Here is an 18,869-nt window from a genome sequence, read left to right on the forward strand (position 1 = left end):
GCGAGACTCCGTCCTTACCACCCGAGCTTATGCTCGAAGCACCTAAACCAATATTTGAGATGAAAGATTAGTATATTGCAGAATAGCAATATAGTTGATATTTTAATCTAAAAAAAAAGAAGAATTTCCTAGCTTGACACACGTTAGGTGCAATGGCGTATTGTTGAATGGTAAATGCTCAAAGACAGCATCTTCAGCTTTAGCTTTATATAACAGAATAATCATGAGAGTGATGAATGAAAGTGAAAGCAACAGCCACCTTCTTTCAGCAAACCCCTTCAACGCCCCGAGCGAACCACCCAACAAATTTCCAAAACCCCCCAGAGAGTTTACGCTTACATCCATCTTCGATTCACAAAACCCGGCACGGAAGCCATAGATTCATCCACCAAGTCCTTCAATCCATGCGAAGCCCTGGAGCTAGGGTTTCAGAAACTCGGTCAGGATCAGAACCTTCCATTTCGTGAAGCTCCGATTCAATGTCGATCCTCAGCCACGCGCTTCGCCAGGCGTTCATGCCGAAGCGCGAGTACGAGAGCCTCCGCGACGAAGACAAAGCGTGGCTTCGCCTTCAGAGGCCGTTGCTGGTCTCCCTCGTGATCATTGTGTGGGTGGCCATTTTTGTTTCCACGGTTGTTAGTTTGAATATAGTGTTTCCAGGGAGTAGTGGAAAGAGACCCTTCTGCGGCGAGTTGCGGATTCAGCCGCTGCCGTCCACCAGTGTCAAAGGCGACTCGGATCGGTTGATGGGTGCGTTTTATTTGACGGATCAAGAGACTGCGGATTATTACTGGATGGTTGTGTTCATTCCTTCGTTGATAGTTTTCCTGGCGTCGGTGGTTTATCTTTTGGCAGGTTAGAAATGTTACATGATTTTATTTATTCATCTTGATAAAGAGAATAATTTTATTATCTAAGAGGGAGAAAGACACAAGGAAGATGATAAGCTATCCTCTTAGCATGGGAAAAACAGAAATATTAGGAAAGCGGAAGCTAATCCAGATGCTACATGGTTTTATTGTGTTCTTTTGTGGCGGTTCTGTGTTTAGTCTGCTCTGTTTCTAATATATAAAAAAAAAAAAAAACAAAACTTGTAAAGAACACGAAAAACACGGATCTAGGCATCCTCCTAAAGAAACAATAAGGACGGCAAAAACTCGGGCTTGGATTTGGATTTGTGTGAATTTGGACAATATAATACACAATTGTATTAAATTTTTTCTGTCCAAATCTACATAAATCCAAATTCATGGCCAGAAATCCATGCTCCCAATCATACAGCCAAATTTTTTTTTTTAAATTACATTTGAAGAGTCCATCTAATCACACTGAATCTTCCAGTGAAACATGTTTGAAAAAAAAGAAAAGAATAAGTGCAAAGCCAGATGATATAATCCATCCATTACTATGATTAAGTTTATACTTTTTATAATAAAACTCCGTCTAATTTGTATGTATTCATATTTCATAAAACTCCCTCTCTTATTTTGTTATGAGTTGGCAAACCTTGGTGTATTCATGCAATCTCCTTTTTACTTTAACAACAACAACAACAATAATCAACATTTTAATAGTCTCAATCAAAGATTGCGTCAAGACGAGGCATGCTTAAGGTGCCTTGATGCTTATATTAAAATAGCAAATCCCAAAAAGGTCAATGCATCACATATTGAGGCTTACGCACGTGTACAAAGTGGCAAACCTTTTGTGCCTTTTCAGTTGAGGCTTATGCATTTTGTGTGTGTGAATTTCAAGTGAGATTTGGCATTTTGGCTAGAAAAATTTAACTACATGTTTATGTGAGAGGAATGTCATAATATTAGTTGGTTTGTGGAACTCTTTAATAGAGAGCTGCATCTTACATCTTGAAAATAATTTGAACTTTGTAACTTTATAGCTATCTCTTAGTCTTGTCAATTTGTCATGATTCAGTCAGTGAAGTCAAGTTAGTATATTTTGAATGGCCAACCAATAGTTTACTAGCTATTTTTTAGTTTTCTTTTACATTTTATTTTAATTTTCTTAATTTTTGTTTATTTTAAAAATATATGCAATTTATTTATATATTTTAATCTAAAAAAAAAAATTCTCAAAAGGCTTATACCTTGCCAAGGGTTAAAATGCCTTGCTTTAAATGATGATGATGATATATATATATATATGAAAAATATATATTAAAAGAGACCAATCCAAAATACAATGAGAAGAGAACAATAAGTCCTCCAAATAAAAAAAAGGAGAAATTAGAGAGCTATCCTCCAACCCCTTTGAAGGTCCAACAGCCCTCATACCCTCAAAATAACCAAACAAATGGGCCCAAAAAGAGGCCAAAAACACTACTCTATCTCATAACAAAAGAGGAGAGGTTGTATGATCCTTGAAAATTCTATTAAAAGCTATCCTAAGGGTCTGCAGAATAGCAGAAGTGTGGAATTCCATAATTCTTTTCCCTTTATACTCTTTCCAAAGCCCTAATTTAACTTGCAAGAATTCGCTAACAACCTGAGATGTGACCTGTGCTTCACCAGAACAAGAAAAAAGAGCACTCCATAGATGGTTTGCCACCCAAGGAGTGTGTTAATTCCATTAGAATCATGGCACATCATGCACAAATAAGGATTGAGAGCCTTCTAGCCTGTAACAAGTCATATGTTTTAAACTTGTTTAGAGTCGCTATCCTTATATAAAATTGATTATATATTGCTTATAATTGATTGATGAATATGTTCATGTTATGTCATTGATGATCTCAAGATTCTCCTGCTCCGAGTTTTATTTGAGATATGGCACTTTCACACACTTATTCCTGCTCCTGCCCTCACTATTGCTCATGCTTTTTTCTGTATGATCTAGGTCTAAAATGAAGTTAAGAATACTAATCTGTCCAAAACAAAAAAGGTGGAGTATATTTATCCTGGAAATCCTCTCATTTCTTTCATCCTCAACAGTCTATACCTGAAGAATGGTGAAACAAGAAAATTCCAAAAGCTCCTTTTGTTCTTAGCTCTTTTAATCCCACAGAAATATATCCTTATAAAACCTCCCACATTATCTAGGGGATGCAAACGTAGCCAAAAACCCCTAACATGTTTCAACGTTAACACTGCAACCTTACAATGAAGAAAGAGGTGGCAATTATCCTTTCTAGAAGACTTCATGCATAGCAAACATGTCCAAAATTTATACCTTCTAAGGCCTTTCACTTGTGTAAGATAATTAGTATTAATTTTGTTAAGGACCAAAGTCTTGGGGAAATATTGAACTTCTGAAAGAATTTTTTCGAAGAGAGTAGGAGATGGGGAGGCTCTCAACAAATGAATCAAGAAAGAGTTGCTAGAAAATAACCAAGTTATCCCCTTTCTTCACTCCCATGTGAGACACGGAATGAAGAGGTAATTGAGGTGAGAATTATCCTTTTCTAGAAGATTTCATGCATAGCAAACATTACCAAAATTAATACCTTGTAAGGTCTTTCACCTGCGTAAGATAATTAGTATTGACTGTGTTTAGGACCAAAGTCTTGGTGAAATATTGAACTTTTGAAAGAACTTCTTCTTGTGAACTAATTATGTTTGAAGAGAAGAAGGAGAAAAGGAGGTTCTCAACAAATGCAACAAGAAAAAGTTGCTAGAAAATAACCTAGTTATCCCTTTTCTACACTCCTATCACTTTGGTCAACAGATGCCTTCTATGCAATGATGATGCTGTAATTGTGGAACATATATTGCTTCACTGCCCCTGGATGAGTAATTTTTTGAATTCTGGCTACTGCTCTTATGCAATAGCACTAGGCAGCTGCTGAAAATATAGGAAAGGAGATCTAGGCATGGAAGGGTATTACCTATGAACTAGGACGAAAAAAAAAGCCTTGTTGTTGATCCGAGTCACTATTTTCTTGGATGGTGTGGAGAGAGAGAGAGAGAGAGAGAGAGAGAGAGAGAAACACTAGAGATTTTGAAGGAATGACTACTACTCTCGCAACCCTTAAGGATCAACGGCTCACAACTCTTGCAGCTTGGTTAGTGGGCAGTACATGATGCGGACACACAATCTTGATATCTTGGATACCATATCAAACAGTTGATTCAATACTTCTATGTTTCTTTCATTTTCTTTTCTTATACATTGGTTGCACCACTTTCTGGTTAATGAATCATCACTTCACTCATAAAAAATTTAAATTAATGTACTTTTTTAGTAATTATAGTTACACTCTTAAGTCAACAATGTTGTTGAGATGTTTAATTATATTACAGAAATTGGAATCCATAATTGCCACAGTAAATTGATATTGTTCAGTTTCAATGAACAAACATCTTTTTGTATGGTAAATGTCAATTGGGGACCATCGGCATTCCATAAAGTAGAAAAGACAGCCACTCAAAACAGTTAATCTGTCTCACCCCTTTCTTTTGAACTAGGGTGCTCTTGCAACATTACAGTATTGCTGCAACTCTCTCTCTCCTCAATCTTTCAAATCAGCCCACCATTGCAACATTGCAACAGCTCTGTTCACTCACTCTCTCCCCCTCCCCCCACCCCCCCAACCTTTTTGAGCATTTTATATGATTTTTTTTTATCTGAATGGTTAAAAATTCTGTGTCACCACTTTTGACAATTTGGATCCCAACCTCCATCAATTTGGGACTCAACTAACCGGCCGATAGAAACTTGCAAACTCGACTAATATTTCTATCTGAGACTACAGAGGAGGAGGATTGGATGTTCTGTGGTTTTGATTGAGAATGTGACAAGGAATTGATGGGCATTTGTCGGCAGTACAATGGATGTTGTGAAGTTTGACCTTGGGGTGGTATGGACTATGCAGATCTGATAAGACAAAAATGTTTGGTTGACTTAATTTTGTTTTGACAACCAAGCAGACTCAGATTGGTAGACTTCTTAAGTTGAGAGTCCAAATTTACGTGGAGGAGTTTTTTTTTTCTATTCCTGAAGGTTTGAAAGGAGGTAGTTGGGGAATGTTCTTAGGTTTACAGATTGGTAGGGGCTAATGAGTGGAATGGATCCTATCTAAGTAGGTTTAGAATCAAAGGGATGAAATGGGGAAAGCATTAGTGGAGTAATGTCATAAAAGGAGGACTTGCATTGGAGTTGTTTGTGTGAGATGTGGGAATAATGAAGGTATCTGTCATAAAATCAGTTTGACAGAAGTGATTCAATGTGATTAAAGGGGGAAGTTTGTGGTGGTAGTTCAGTGAGATGCAGTTCTAGGTTTTCTTGTGAACCAAACCCAATCATCAAATAAGATTACAGTGACTGTTGTGCCAGAGAGTAGCAGGCTTTGTGTTCATTTATCCTAAAAACTAAAACTGTGTCGGGCCCATGTATAGTGGGTTGTAGATACATAGGCCTCATGGGAGAGGGATGGGTGATGAGCTTGTTTTTGCAGTTGTAATAGATCCAGGTTGGTGAATTGTAATGGGGGTTTACAAGTGGGCTTATGAGTAGTGGAAATATTTTGTGGCCCTGCTGGAAGAGGGTGGGGAGGGAGGGTGGGGGGGGGGGGGGGCTGTTTTATAAGTTATAATGTGTTTGGGATGGTTGGCGAATATTAGTGGTCCATTTGTTGATGTGGGCTTATGAGTAAAGAAGATGAAGTGTCAGTTTGGAGCCCAATTGTAAAGAAGTGGCATTAACTAATGGAGTATCCCAGGTACAGCCAGAAGGGGCTCTCTTAAAGGACAGAGTAAAAAACGTGGGTAATGCAGGGGCAGCATCAAGGATCTGTAGCCATGGCAGAGATTAGTAGAAATTGGAGAGGAGGAAAGGGAAGAGAGGAGAGTGGAGATACATGGGGGAAACTCACGTTCGCTCCAAATTCAAATACATCAACCTACTTACAACATGGCTTTCACTCACCATTTATAGGAAAGCCTACACATGAAATTACTTGTACCCTAAAACTACATTACAGCACATAACACTAAAATACACATATATTACAAACATAACATGCCCCCTAATACACATAAGTCTATACTAATTAAACTAAACGCACAATTAACTACTAACTAAACCCAACACTCGCTTGACAGTTCTTACCCTAATACACATAAGTATATACTAATTAAACTAAACGCACAATTAACTACTTAACTAAACCCAACAATCCTTGACAGTTCTTCTTAATTATTCTCCAACGAGGATCTTCCCAAGGTCTTGTTTCCTATCTTACGTCAAATCTCCCCTAGTTAGAAAAAAATTCGGCCTCAAATTTTGAATTGTTGGAGTATCAAAAGCGATGTTTTAAAAACTGGACCAGAATCACCAGATCGGCTGGTTCAACTGGTTGAACTGGGAAACAGACCACTCTCTAGTATGGTTTGAACGTAAATATCATTGAACATTTAAACTGGATAAAACCAGAAAAAATTGGAGAACTGGTGGACCCAGATGAACTGGACTGAACTGGGGGTTACTGTATTTAAATAAAAATTTGGAGTGAAACTCAGATTCAGATCTTCTGCTCTGAATCCAGTGTGTTTTCCTGGCCACCTACTCCATACATCACAACAATCACCTGCTGAGAGAGAGAGAGAGAGAGAGAGAGAGAGATGGAAGATGGAGTAGCAGAAGAGAACACATTTTTTTTTTTTCTTTTTGGGGATAGCAAAATATGGGGATTTGTTTCTGACAGTGCAGCTGATTTCTTGTGCAGCAGTGTGTTGGGGTTTGGTATAATCTACCAAAATGCCATTATGTAAAGGGTTAAGAAAAAGGAAATAAATGTTTATAAGTAAAAGTGAGATCAATCAGTGTTGAACCTGCAACTTCTCCAAGGAAAAAAGACCAGTAGTACCACTGACCCACATCATTACTTTTGAAAATTATGATACAGATTTATTATATAATCATTATATTTTATTTTTTATTTTTTAAAAAAAAACTGGTCTGACCGGTGGTCTAACTGGTTGAACCAGAAAAACTGGGAACTGGACAGTCTTCTGATTTGCTCTCTGGTCTGGTTTTAAAGACATTGATCAGAAGTAAGAAGAAAACTTGGATTTTTTGAAAGCTAGCACTAGAGTGATACAAGAAACCAGGCTTCATTGACAGCACTATAGACTTGAATTGGGAATTGGCATCAATGAACTCATTGGAATGACACAATAGGAATGTTTGAAGGATTTTGGATGTGTTCAAACACATGCATTCCTTTCTTATAGTGTCTTCAAGTTGTAACTCTTAACAGATTCTCTGTGTTGGTTGGTTGGTGGTGACGGCTTCAAGATGATCTTCTTATCATTATAGTGGGAGTCATATGTGTTTTCGTGTACTTGAGTCACACTCAAATCATCCAACGAAGCAGAACCAAGGAGTGCATGGCTAATATTTGTGGGTATGATATCACACCAAATGTTATCAAAATAGTTACCCTTTTGGATAGGATTCAGACACCTTTCATAAACATGTAAGGTAGTGTTATCAAACCAAGATATCTTATAAGGCTCTGGGTGAGGTTTTGGATAAAGTTGCATACGAGTGAATCCATTTCTAGAAACCATGTTAATAGGACATCGTCCATCAATGATGAATTTGCATACATTTTCTCCACACTTAAAAAAGGTATTGAAGTGGCCCCCGAGCATCAGCTCAGGTGGTAAGGAGGTTCACCAGATGGCCTTGGACAAAGGTGAAGTCTAGGGTTCAAACCCTGCTGCCTGTAGCGCACATGTGCGATTTATCTCCTAGGTGTTGGCTGAGGGCACAGCTGGCGTAGGTGTGGGATTAGTCTGGCGCGCAAGCCCAGGAAACCCGGCATATCCCGAAAAAAAAAAATTACTATGTCTGGAGTATGACAAAAACCATTAATTATTCCAGTAAGCCATTCGCCAAAATCCCTTAACAGGATTTTCTAACAATCCTCAATCTATTATGCAAACCACAAATCAGATTCCTAATTTCCAAGAACCATCTTCAATTCACTGTTGACCTTGATTGTGAAATGAAACAAATTCACTTAGAAAATTCGAATACAGCAAATAAACCTGATTTTTTATGTTTGCATCATCAAATTTCTTGCTTCTCATATCAAATTATCATGCTTGCTTGCAAAATATAAGATCCACAATTAAAATACCATGCCACAGATCAAAATATTGTGGAAGAAACCCAAAATATCATGGCTGGATCAATTTATTGTGAGACTGGCAATTGCAGGTCTTCTGGAAAATTTTCTCACGCACGTTGCTGGCATGTGGGGCGTGTGAGTGACCAGCGGCGACTTTCCAGAAATGAAATTTTGAGAGAAGATAAATCAGGTCATGGGTATTGCAATGGTGGTGGTAGCGTGCAGAATGAGTCCCAGGAAATTGATTTAAGAGGGCTGGCTGGGAATTTTCCTGCTGGCACATGGAACCACACGGCTGGTCAGATGATGAAAATTTAAGGGGAAGGATTCCAGGGGTTCTGTTTTCAGTGGGATGGGTGGTGTAGCAGGATGGTGTGTGGAAAGTGGTGTTCGAACAAATGGGGACACAACTGGAATTTTTTGAAAAGTTCAGAACTGCTTTTCATTATTATTATTATTTTTTTTGCAATATCTAGTACTAGTGACATGAAGGACATTGATAGGAAGTTAGAAATAGAGAGAGAGATGGAAAGAATTAAGAAAGAGATTAAGAAGAAGAAGAAGCTGGGGGAAGAGAAGAAAACAGAAACAGATTTAGATAGAACAGAAGAGAAAGAAAAAGAATGAAGTGAGAATATCAGAAGTCAGAGAGAGAGAGAGAGAGAGAGTTATGGGAAAGATTTAGAAATAAGAGAGGAAGGGAAGGGAAGTAAAGACGGAGAAACAGAGAAGAAGAAAGAGGGCAGAATGCTTAACAGGATATCATAACAGAGAAAGAAGGAAGAAGAGGGGAAGAAGAAGAGTGAAAGGGGAAGATGGGGGAATTGAAATGGAAGAATAGAGATTGTGATTGGGCTCTGATATTAAACGATGCAGGGGCAGCATCAAGGATCTATAGCCATGGGAGAGATTAGAAGAAATTGGAGACAAGATGGAAGGGAAGAGAGTAGGGAGGTGATACAAGGGGGGAACTCACGTTCACTTCAAATTCATCAACTGACTTTCAACATGGTTTTCACACTATTTATAAGAAAGTCTCTAATGCATGAAATTAATCATATACCCCTAAAAAAACTACATTACAATACAAACACACCCCTAAAATACACAAATATTACGATAAAGCCCACAAATACACAAAAATCCTATACTAATTGAACTAAACATACAATGAGCTACTAACTAAACTCAAACAATCCGGGGACCCAATTCTTCTTAATTATTCTCCAACAAGGATCTTCCAAGGTCTTGCTTCTTGTCCTACATCAATGGGCTATAGCAGTAAGGGGGCTTGTGTTTTGATAATATGGATGCTGCTCAAGTGGAGAAGAGGGAAGATTATGATCCAGATGCTTCTTCAAATGTGAAAGGTCTTTTACCAGAAGTTTCTTTTCAAAATGAATTAAAATTGGCAGATCGCAGTGCTTCTGTTGCTCAGTTCAGTGCTCCTGTTGAATAAAAGTGGTTAATAATGTGGGAGTTGGCGGTTGTGGGAGCTCAGTTAGGGTTCTCATTCAATAAGTTCAATCTCTCCATGAGAATAAGAAAGGAAATTGGGGAGAGTAGATAGAATAAACTATTAGATAGATAAGGAGCATAGTTGGATGCTTTTTTCTCATCATGTAGCTGGATAATTCAAATACCGCTACATCCTCCCATTGAGTACAAAGTAAAGTTCGTATCACAAGTCTACTTAACTAACAGATAAATAGACAGGAAAAAGGGGAAGTCTTAGTAAAGAGAGCAGAGAAGGACGTGCAACCGAGCGTTGGGAAGGTATTCTCAAGTAGTGAAGGTTGAAGTCCTCCTCGTGGGGAGGAGAGGGTGTTCGTCTAGCTTCAACTCCAGCTCTACTAGGATCATCAGGACTAGAAGAGAAGAGAGGGAGGAAATGGAAGTCCTATTGTCATAGGTGATGTTCGAAAGTGCTGATGTTTCAGTCTTGTTTGAGTAGTTGCTTAGTCTTGTAACCTTTGTGTGCTCGGAGTTTGAGCCCTAGAGATGCTGGAATCGGATCTTGTTAATTGGAAGATTTAGGCGGTACCAACATGTTACAAGGAGTAGCTAACCTAGCCTTGTCCAGTAAACCACTAGGCAGAATCATCCAATGGACCATCAAAGCATGACAATGTGTTGGATTTACTTTGAGTGGAAAAGCCAATTACGATTTTTACCTCAGGAACCAACCATCTCTAATCGCTGGGGGCCATCTTGTGAATGAGGTCCTGGTTGACTTGAGTAGGAGAGCAAGGGTATGATGATAAGAAATGTCCTGTAAGGGTGGGTATTGAAGAAAAGGTGTTGGAATTGGTGTGATCCCAAGAGGGGGGGGGGGGTGAATTGGACATTTCAAACTTTTCAACTAATTTAAAACATTTCGCCGAGTCACCACAGTTCATATTTCATTCAATATTGAAAACGTGTATGTAAAACAATTAAGTTATCAGTGCAAACATACACGCGTATCTCATTTAAAATAAATGTGCATGCAAATGATTATAACTGTAAATGAACAGACATACATAGATGGAAATTAAAGTGCGGAAATTGAAGTACAGTAATCAAATGAGATAGGGAGAGAGCAACACACAATATTTGTTATCGAGGTTCGGCAAAACCAACTTACATCCCCGCCTTGGGCATACTTCCCAAGGATTCTACTATACCTGTTCACTTAAACGGGCGGAGTAGAAGCCGTTACAACCTCTCCTTACGGGGCAAGGAAAACCCCGGTTCAATTTCTGGGTTAAACCAAACCAGTCTCACTTATGGGGTTAAGACTCTCCAGTTCAATTACGGGCAGAACCCAACCGATACAATAAAAATATTTTTCGTACATATAAACATGCTTCTTAATACAAGCGGAGATGTACACAATAAAGTTCAATAAAACATGCACTCTTTAATATGATATGAAATTAATGCTCAGTAGAGGGGGTGTGTTTCTCAAAATGATTTTTGTAATATAAAGATTTTTTTTTATTTTAATGAAAGCATGGATGCAAAAATATATTTCTCCAACAACATATTTACCATGGAAATATGTGGAGAAATCTCAAAGGTTACTCTCAAGGAGATTTTCAAAGTAAAGAGTAAATGAGAGTATTGATGCTTTGAATGTAAACTAAATGCCCAAATAAACACTCTCTTGTAAAAATGATTTTCAAAAGAAAGAATGAAAGGGAGTTGGAGAGATTAAAACATTTTGTTCTAAGGAAAAGATTTTTGCATTAAAAATGGTTTGGGGGAACTTTGATTAACAAAATAATTTGAGAGGATTTGGGAGTTAATTAAAATTGCTAATTAAACAAATGAAAGGAGTATTTATAGAGTTTCTAAAAAATATGACCATTGGGACATAGAGGGTATTATTAAAAAAGTTTAATTAAATTTTTACCCTAATTACCGCAGTTAAATTTGGGCAACCCGAGAGTTTTGGTCTACCGAGCCATAGGTTTGGTCGCCCAAACAAATACAACAGGGAAAAGGCAACTTTTGAAGTTCAGGTGCCTGATCAAGGGTTCGGCTTGCTAACCAAGGCGATTTTCGAATCTGTTCGAGGTTCGGTCGCCTAGTCTCAAGTTCGGTCTGCTGAACTTGAACATTCGGTTGCCCAGGGGTATTTTGAACGTGAAGTTCGGGTGCCTGAGTAGTTGGAAAAATTCTGGGTGCGAGTTTAGTTGACCGAAGACGCTACGGTCATTTGAGTTCGGTCACCCGAAGTCAGGTCAACTATTTGACTAGTCAACAGTTCGGTCGAGTGAGGCAATTTGATTTGCTTGGTTCGGTCGCTCGAATCCCTTTCAGTTTTCAACTTAGGTTATATTTTATCCTTGTTATTTTTCTTAAGTGAAGTGCAGGGTCCTAGGGTCTTTCTAAGGTCTAGGCATTTTAATTTACCATAAAAAACCTGGCGTTGGGTCGACCAAAGTCAGCCCAAAGGTCTGTCTACGGTTCTGTCTGAACATTAAGACATATCATGCAAGATGTATGTAGTTATTACATACCAAAGTAGAAAAATTAAATGCATATACAACAGAAAACATGTTTTCTTCTTCTTCTTTTGCTCTTCCGTGGAATATGCCAAATGATGTGTTCTTTGAGCTCTGTCTGACTTCCATCTTAGACCTCTTATGTGTGTGTTAAATTATAACTTGTTCAATCACTAGAAACACACATAAGTAACTTGCGGCTTGTCATTATCAAAACCAGGAATCGGACTCAAAAAGTCAACATAAGGTAAGTTATAATGGTGAAAATAAGCTTCTTAGTGTGGGGAAAAGCCTGATCATGATGGGCCTATTAAAGTGTACACTCTCTGGGCAGTGGCGAAGGAGGGAGTTATGAGCAAATTTTTTGTATGATAATCAAAGTAATTCTGAGGTGCAGATGACTAAATCTTTGAGAAGAATTTGGATGGTAGTTTTTGTGTTGGTGAAAGGAATTGAGGGTGAAATCAGGTGAAAAGGTGATGTAGGACAGCGACAGACAGAAACAGAGAAAGAATTGACCAGGAGAAACAGGGAGAAGAAGAAAAGAAGGAGAAAGAAGAATGGAGAACAAAGGAGAAGGGAGGAACAGCTGCAGAACAGTGTAGAGTTAGAAACAGAACAAAAAATAGAGCAGGCCAGAGAAAGAAACAGACAGAGGAGAGGGGAAGAAAGGTGAAAGAAGAAGAAAGGGGGAAGAAGAAGAGGACATGAAGAGAGGGAGGGAGAATGGACCTGAGGGAGAGTGAAAGAATGACTGCTGTGAGAGAGAAAGCCTGTGAGATTCAATTGATCATCCCAAGTTCCTTATTCTTACATTGTAAGTCTATATTTGTTTGCAACTAGGAAACTCTAAGGATATAACTATTAAAATTACGAAGCCTTGTGAAGAGAAGGCCCAATCGCCTCAACTGTAATTTTCTGGTCCCACCCTATCTAATAACCTGAAAACGATGAGAAATCATAAAATAACCCCAAAGTATAATCTCTAATTTTTAATCTTCAAATGAAATCTGATGGCCCAGAATTATCTGCTAGAGATCCTCTATCGAACTCCCCTTGTTAGAGAAAACTCAGTTGCAAGTTTTATGGTGGTGCAATGGCAGTAATTTGACAATCTGAAACTGCTTCAACCGAACATAGAAATGAAGAAATGACATAAAATGTATAGCATTCTCAAGCGCCATAGGAGAGTTGCAAAAAAGTCCTACTAATAATTTGAAAGCTTCAAATCATCCATATTGTGATTCATGTGAGACAACACTGGTGACAACAGCCTAAAAGCTTGAAGTTTAGGAGCAATAGCTGATCTTGTGAAATCACCTGCTAGCATAGAGGGCCCCAACATCCTTCGATAAAGTAACAAGTCCTGTAATAAGTCCTCCAAACAAGAAATTAATTTAATTTCAAATTTAATGGTAAATCAAAAAATATGCATTTGGTCCATATTGTAAAATGGTAGGAAAGGTTCCACCAAATTTGGTTAAAGAATGTGTGGAGAGACAAGAAAGAGGAACAGAAGAGTAAGTAGGTGATAGGAGCACATATTCAATGGATTAAGAAGAAATCATCTCAAGGGGATTCTTAATAATATGTTCAACAACTAAGGAATCTTGAATACAGTCTAGAGCCACCAATTGTTGCTTATTACTTGAGTTAGGGGTGGCCAATTGTAGTTCTGAAATAATCGTTGACAAGCATTTCAGCCTCTGCAGTTGACAGCTCATCTTGAATACCATGGCAAGTCTTAGTATCTAAGTCTAGTAACAAGTCAAGGTCTGTTTTTGGCTAGTGGTGACATCAACTTTGTCCAAGGTCGCTAAAGAGGAGTCTACACTCTTACCTTGGAAAGAACTATGGCTCACTTCTTGAAAGGAAATGATTAAAAGGTTTGGAAATTGTGCACTAATAATATGCAAGTCATTTACATAGCCATGATATTTAACTACACAATACTTCATATAAGGACTTGAATACTAGGGTAATAATCTTGAACAAGAGTCGTCTCCTGAACATTTTGGACAAATTTATGGCTATCTTTTGACCACTTTGAACTTCCTCTAGATTGATTAAACTCCCTAACATGATTACACTGTTAATATAGTTATTTTTTTTCTTATCAAAAACTTAAAAAATTATAAAAAAATTAAAAAAGTGGAACTCCCTAACATGTTGATGTTCTTGTGATTGGAGATTTGGAGAAAAATCTCTCAACTTCCAACGCTATGTGATAAACCTCAGACGAAGTGGTCTTTGGGTTTTACCAAGGAATTTGACTTCTAATTTCTTGTCTTAATCCTTTTCTAAGACATGGTGAATCTTTATGCTTTCATTGTAACACTCCTAAACATAGGATCATTAAAAGTAGCAAAATATTTATACACACATGAGGACAATTGTTTAAGGTTATACAATCAGTCTAGTAGTTATCTCCAATAAGAAATTGAGATGTATTATCTTTTAAAAATTATTTCATTTTAGACCATGTGCTAGGTTGCCTAGAATACCCCATGTCCCTTTCAATCTCTTGCCAATATTCTTTTGCAGCAAAAGAAAAATCATTCAACTAAGGATACTTATGAGGCACCTCTCATTTTGCACCAGCCTTTCACTTTGAAGTGCACCTCTTATTGTGCTTCTGCGCCTCTTAGAGATTGCCTTGTCTCAGCTGACCTGAGATGCTAGCTCACATGCCAATGCGTGCTATAACCAAAATTTAGTGGGGATGAAAGTGAGATTAAGGAAATCTGGAAACAGACCAGCTGGTAATTACAGTTATATTTGTTGTAGCGTTCTAGCTTAAGGTATTTTGATAAACATTGGCACAATGGCACCTTGAACATGAAGATGCTGAGCAGAGTTTTTTTATAATTTTCAGACTTGTATTGTCAGAATGAAGTTGTGAGATTGAGGTCTACCACCTTTCTCATATAAATGAAGCACAACTTAAATATGTCACAGCATGTATAAGGCCAAACAATAAGGTTCATACTTTTAAGGCAAATATGGAGGGAAATGCTAAAGCTTATGACTATGCTGGAGTCAAATTTCCAAGAATCATTAAATTGAGATGTTGCCATGAGGGTCATTCCTTTTTTGGGTCGATCCTTGGAGTCTGCTTCAATTTATGTTGCATGCACTTTCTTTTCTGAAATACAAACATTTATGCACCAGTTTTACTTTTTTGAAGTGGCATTCCATTTATTATAATTGTTCTGGGTTTTTAATTCTAGTCAATTTGAATTATATTAGCAGCTCAATGGAAGAGTGGCTTACTTGGAACTATGGATTTCTTTTTCTGATGAATGGAAATATGTCCCTTGAATTTAGGATGGAATACTGTTTGCCTTTTAATGTGCATATGAACATAATGAAGATTTGTGTGGTGAAGAAAAATGCTGAATTTGCTGAATCTCATAGATTAGCTCTGATTTTTGCTGTTTAAACAGCCTTGCATCATCACTATTACTTGGTTTTTCCGGCCCAATTTTTGATGAAATTGTATCAGTGGGCAATTTATTGTTCTGAGTTAGCCTTGTGATTTTTATCTACTTGTTTATTTTGCAGGAATTGCTGTTGCATATTCTGCCCCAACAAGACATGGATGCTTAAAGGTGGTTGAAAATAAATACTGTGCATCAAAAAGGGGTATGTTTTATGTTTGAATTGCCAAATGATTTCCGTTGGTAGTTAATATTGCTTATAAGAAGATATATGCATAATACAACTTTAATTATTTGTTCCTTTACTAAGAGCATGAGCCACCTTTCATTGCTCACATCTTTCTGCTAGAATTGGCATGGGATAATGGGTTTCAATTTCTAGCTGAAGGCCTGGGGCCTTCATAGTTCATCCTTGTATATGACATATATGTTTTTAAGTTTTAGTTCTTTACTATGAGAGGGAGTTGGAATATATAGTTAGAAATGTTGGAATATAAATTTTAAAGTGGATTTTATATTATATTTGTGAAAGAATGTTGTGCCTCAGTATCTCAAAGTAGCCTATTGTTTTACTTTTCTCGAGTTCATTATTGTTTTCTGTAACTCTCCTTAACTAACTGGAATGGGGAAAAAGGAGAAGGATCATGTCATTATCTTGCTTTTAAAGAATGAAAATGAGGGAAATGAAAACTCTTCTGTTGTGCTATTTTGTGTTGGAGAAAAGAGTGGTTTTGATGTTTCATGTGAAATATCCAATGAAAAAAGTTTAACTTATAATTATCAATCAGGTGGAGTCCGCTGTCTAGCCATTCTTAATCTCATATTTGCTACCGTCTATGGTCTTCTAGCACTCTTCCTCGGATCAAGCCTCCTGACGGTAGGGAGCAGCTGCTCTTTGCCCTTGTTTTGGTGCTACGAGATTGCATCATGGGGACTGGTTATTCTATACGGAGGAACTGCCTTCTTCCTAAGAAGGAAAGCTGCTGTAATTCTTGACGAGGGTGACTTTGCCGGGCGAAATCTTGGGCTGGAAATGTTAGAAGCAAGCCCCTTGCAAGTCACACCAGATGTAGAGAGGCGTGTTAATGAAGGCTTCAGGGCATGGATGGGGTCATCTCTCCTATCCTCTGATGAAGAAGATGAGCCAGACAGTTACGAGGAAGTGCCTCATCCAGCAACAAGGCAGAGAGCTTGATATCTCAATTTTTCTCTTGTTTGGGGAGATCAATATCTTCTGGCTGACTTCTTTCGAACTCAGACCACCGGCAGAGATTGGAGTTGAATTTTGGAATGCTGAAGACTTTGGTTTCTTACTGTTTCTATCAGATGTGTGAGAGAGAATGAAAGAGATGTTGAAAGCACGGTTTTGGAAATTGGAATGAAGTCCAATGAATGACTAGGTTGTACCATTAGTCCATTTTTAGGATTGTAAGTTCGCCAGTAGTGAAAATTTTAGCTGTAAATTCATTTTCTATGTCAAAAGCCTGATGTGGAAGCGCTGTACATTTTTGTGTTCTCTATTTTTTTTCTCTCGATTTTGAAAATTAACAGGATATTTGGTATCATTTACGCTTTTTATTGTATTTCTTTTTTTTTTTTGTAGTGAAAAAATTGATAACAGTGAATTTGTCTACGTTTCTATTTTTTCATTTTGATTTGTAATTATTGTATAGACAATACAAAATTAGTTCTTGTGCAAACTGGTTATCATCATATAATTTGATATTTAGAATTACTGATTGTGTCATTACACAATTTTTTTCAAAACCCATAAAAATATATCAATTGCTCTTTTACTAATTATACATTTCAATTGTGTTGGGAAAGGTCTGCTTGGCAACACGTAGTGTCACAATAACTAACATGGGAAAACAAATACGGGAAAAATAAACTTCCCCCCATATCAGTGAAGACTTCAACTTCTTGCAGTGACAATGTTGGATTAGTCATACTTCAAGAGTGTTCAGCAAAAATGTATCCTATATTCCTATAGAACTGAAAAATAAATATTGCAAGTCATTGTTAGTAGTTGAGTATGAAAGGTTGATAGGGAGGCAATCAGCCGATGCAAAACTTAAAAGGCTGCAAATGACTATTATATTGCATTTGTTAATGTAGAAGGCTTCGTTCTAGGTCTTTCTTAGTCATTTCTATGTTCCTAATACTACATCCTTGATCTTAAAGAATGAACCATCATCTCTACTTTTTCAAGAATGAAATCTTAAGTTGAGTTAATCAGGCCTAAACTTGTTCCTCCTTCTTGGGTACCAAATGGTTATTGCAAGCTTTCAATACCAAATATGAAGCGAAATCTATCTCAAAGATGACGCACTGGAATCGCTAATCGAACCAAAGTTATGGTTTGCTTGAAAATACGAATTGAAACTAAATCGTTTCAAATAGTTAATTGAAATTCGAGTAATTGATTTTTAGGCAATATCCATCAATTAACCAAATCATAACTACTGGGTTCAATTTAAAAATTTGAAGTCACTACCGACTAATATATTTCTTTATTATAATCGACATTGTAATTTTAAAATTCAAGTATCAAAATTGAAGCACCAATAAGAAGTTATAAAAATTTATAAATTTTAAATTAGCATTTCAAAAATATCTATTCATGAATTGGATTGGACAAAATCTAAATTCTAAGTCGTAATTCTTGAAAAATCTATATTATATATAATAATATGAATAGTATAATCATTCCGATGTTTGTACTTATAAATTTAAATAAAACATAAATCTTTAAAAATGATTTTGAATTTCATACTTTAACTAGCAAGTGGCTCATGCTATGCAGCTACACAAATTAATATGTAAAATAATGAAAAATAATTAAGGAGAGAATTGTAATGTAGAGTCTAATTGCACTTAAATATTTGAAGGGGTTTATCCAACAAATTGAATTGTTATTATTGATAATTTTTTTTTCCTTTTTTATTAGAATTTTAAACTTTGAAGACAATTTTTTAAATAGTCTAATAAAAATTTCGATTTGAAATTAAAATGCTTAAGTAAAATGTGTAACAAAAAACAAAAAATTATTTCTGTGTGAATCTAACTATTCATTGCACTAATAAAGGTTATATATTCATGAGGCAGTATCATCAAATTTCAAAGAAAGATGCAGGTAGTCAGAGATTATAATTTTTTGACCCTTCAAGTAGAACAAAGTTCATTCTTCTCAAGCAATAGTGCATTAATAGAGCTGAGACCCATCAACAAACTGAAAAATAAATAAATTATGCAGCTTAAATCCTAATGAAGAAATCTCAGCACAAACCTAAAAATTATTTCAAAAGTTGAAGTGTATGTATAGGACAAATGTTCATCGTAAAA

General features: G+C 36.8%; 1 protein-coding gene across 2 annotated transcripts; it reads left to right on the forward strand.

Moving 5' to 3' along the window:
* On the forward strand, nucleotides 1-17,157 carry LOC131150576 (uncharacterized). Of its 2 annotated transcripts, none has more exons than XM_058101390.1 (3): nucleotides 1-855; nucleotides 15,649-15,729; nucleotides 16,313-17,157. In XM_058101390.1, exons 1-3 carry the CDS (start codon nucleotides 480-482, stop codon nucleotides 16,717-16,719), a joined length of 864 nt encoding a protein of 287 aa, XP_057957373.1. In that variant the 5' UTR covers nucleotides 1-479; the 3' UTR covers nucleotides 16,720-17,157. The 2 variants fall into 2 exon arrangements, with proteins under 2 accessions (XP_057957373.1, XP_057957374.1); XM_058101391.1 differs by having other exon boundaries at nucleotides 238-855; nucleotides 16,373-17,157.
* The last annotated feature ends 1,712 nt before the right edge of the window (nucleotides 17,158-18,869 follow it).

This window comes from Malania oleifera, chromosome 3 (genome assembly GCF_029873635.1).
Source record: "Malania oleifera isolate guangnan ecotype guangnan chromosome 3, ASM2987363v1, whole genome shotgun sequence".
Classification (NCBI taxonomy): Eukaryota; Viridiplantae; Streptophyta; class Magnoliopsida; order Santalales; family Ximeniaceae; genus Malania; species Malania oleifera.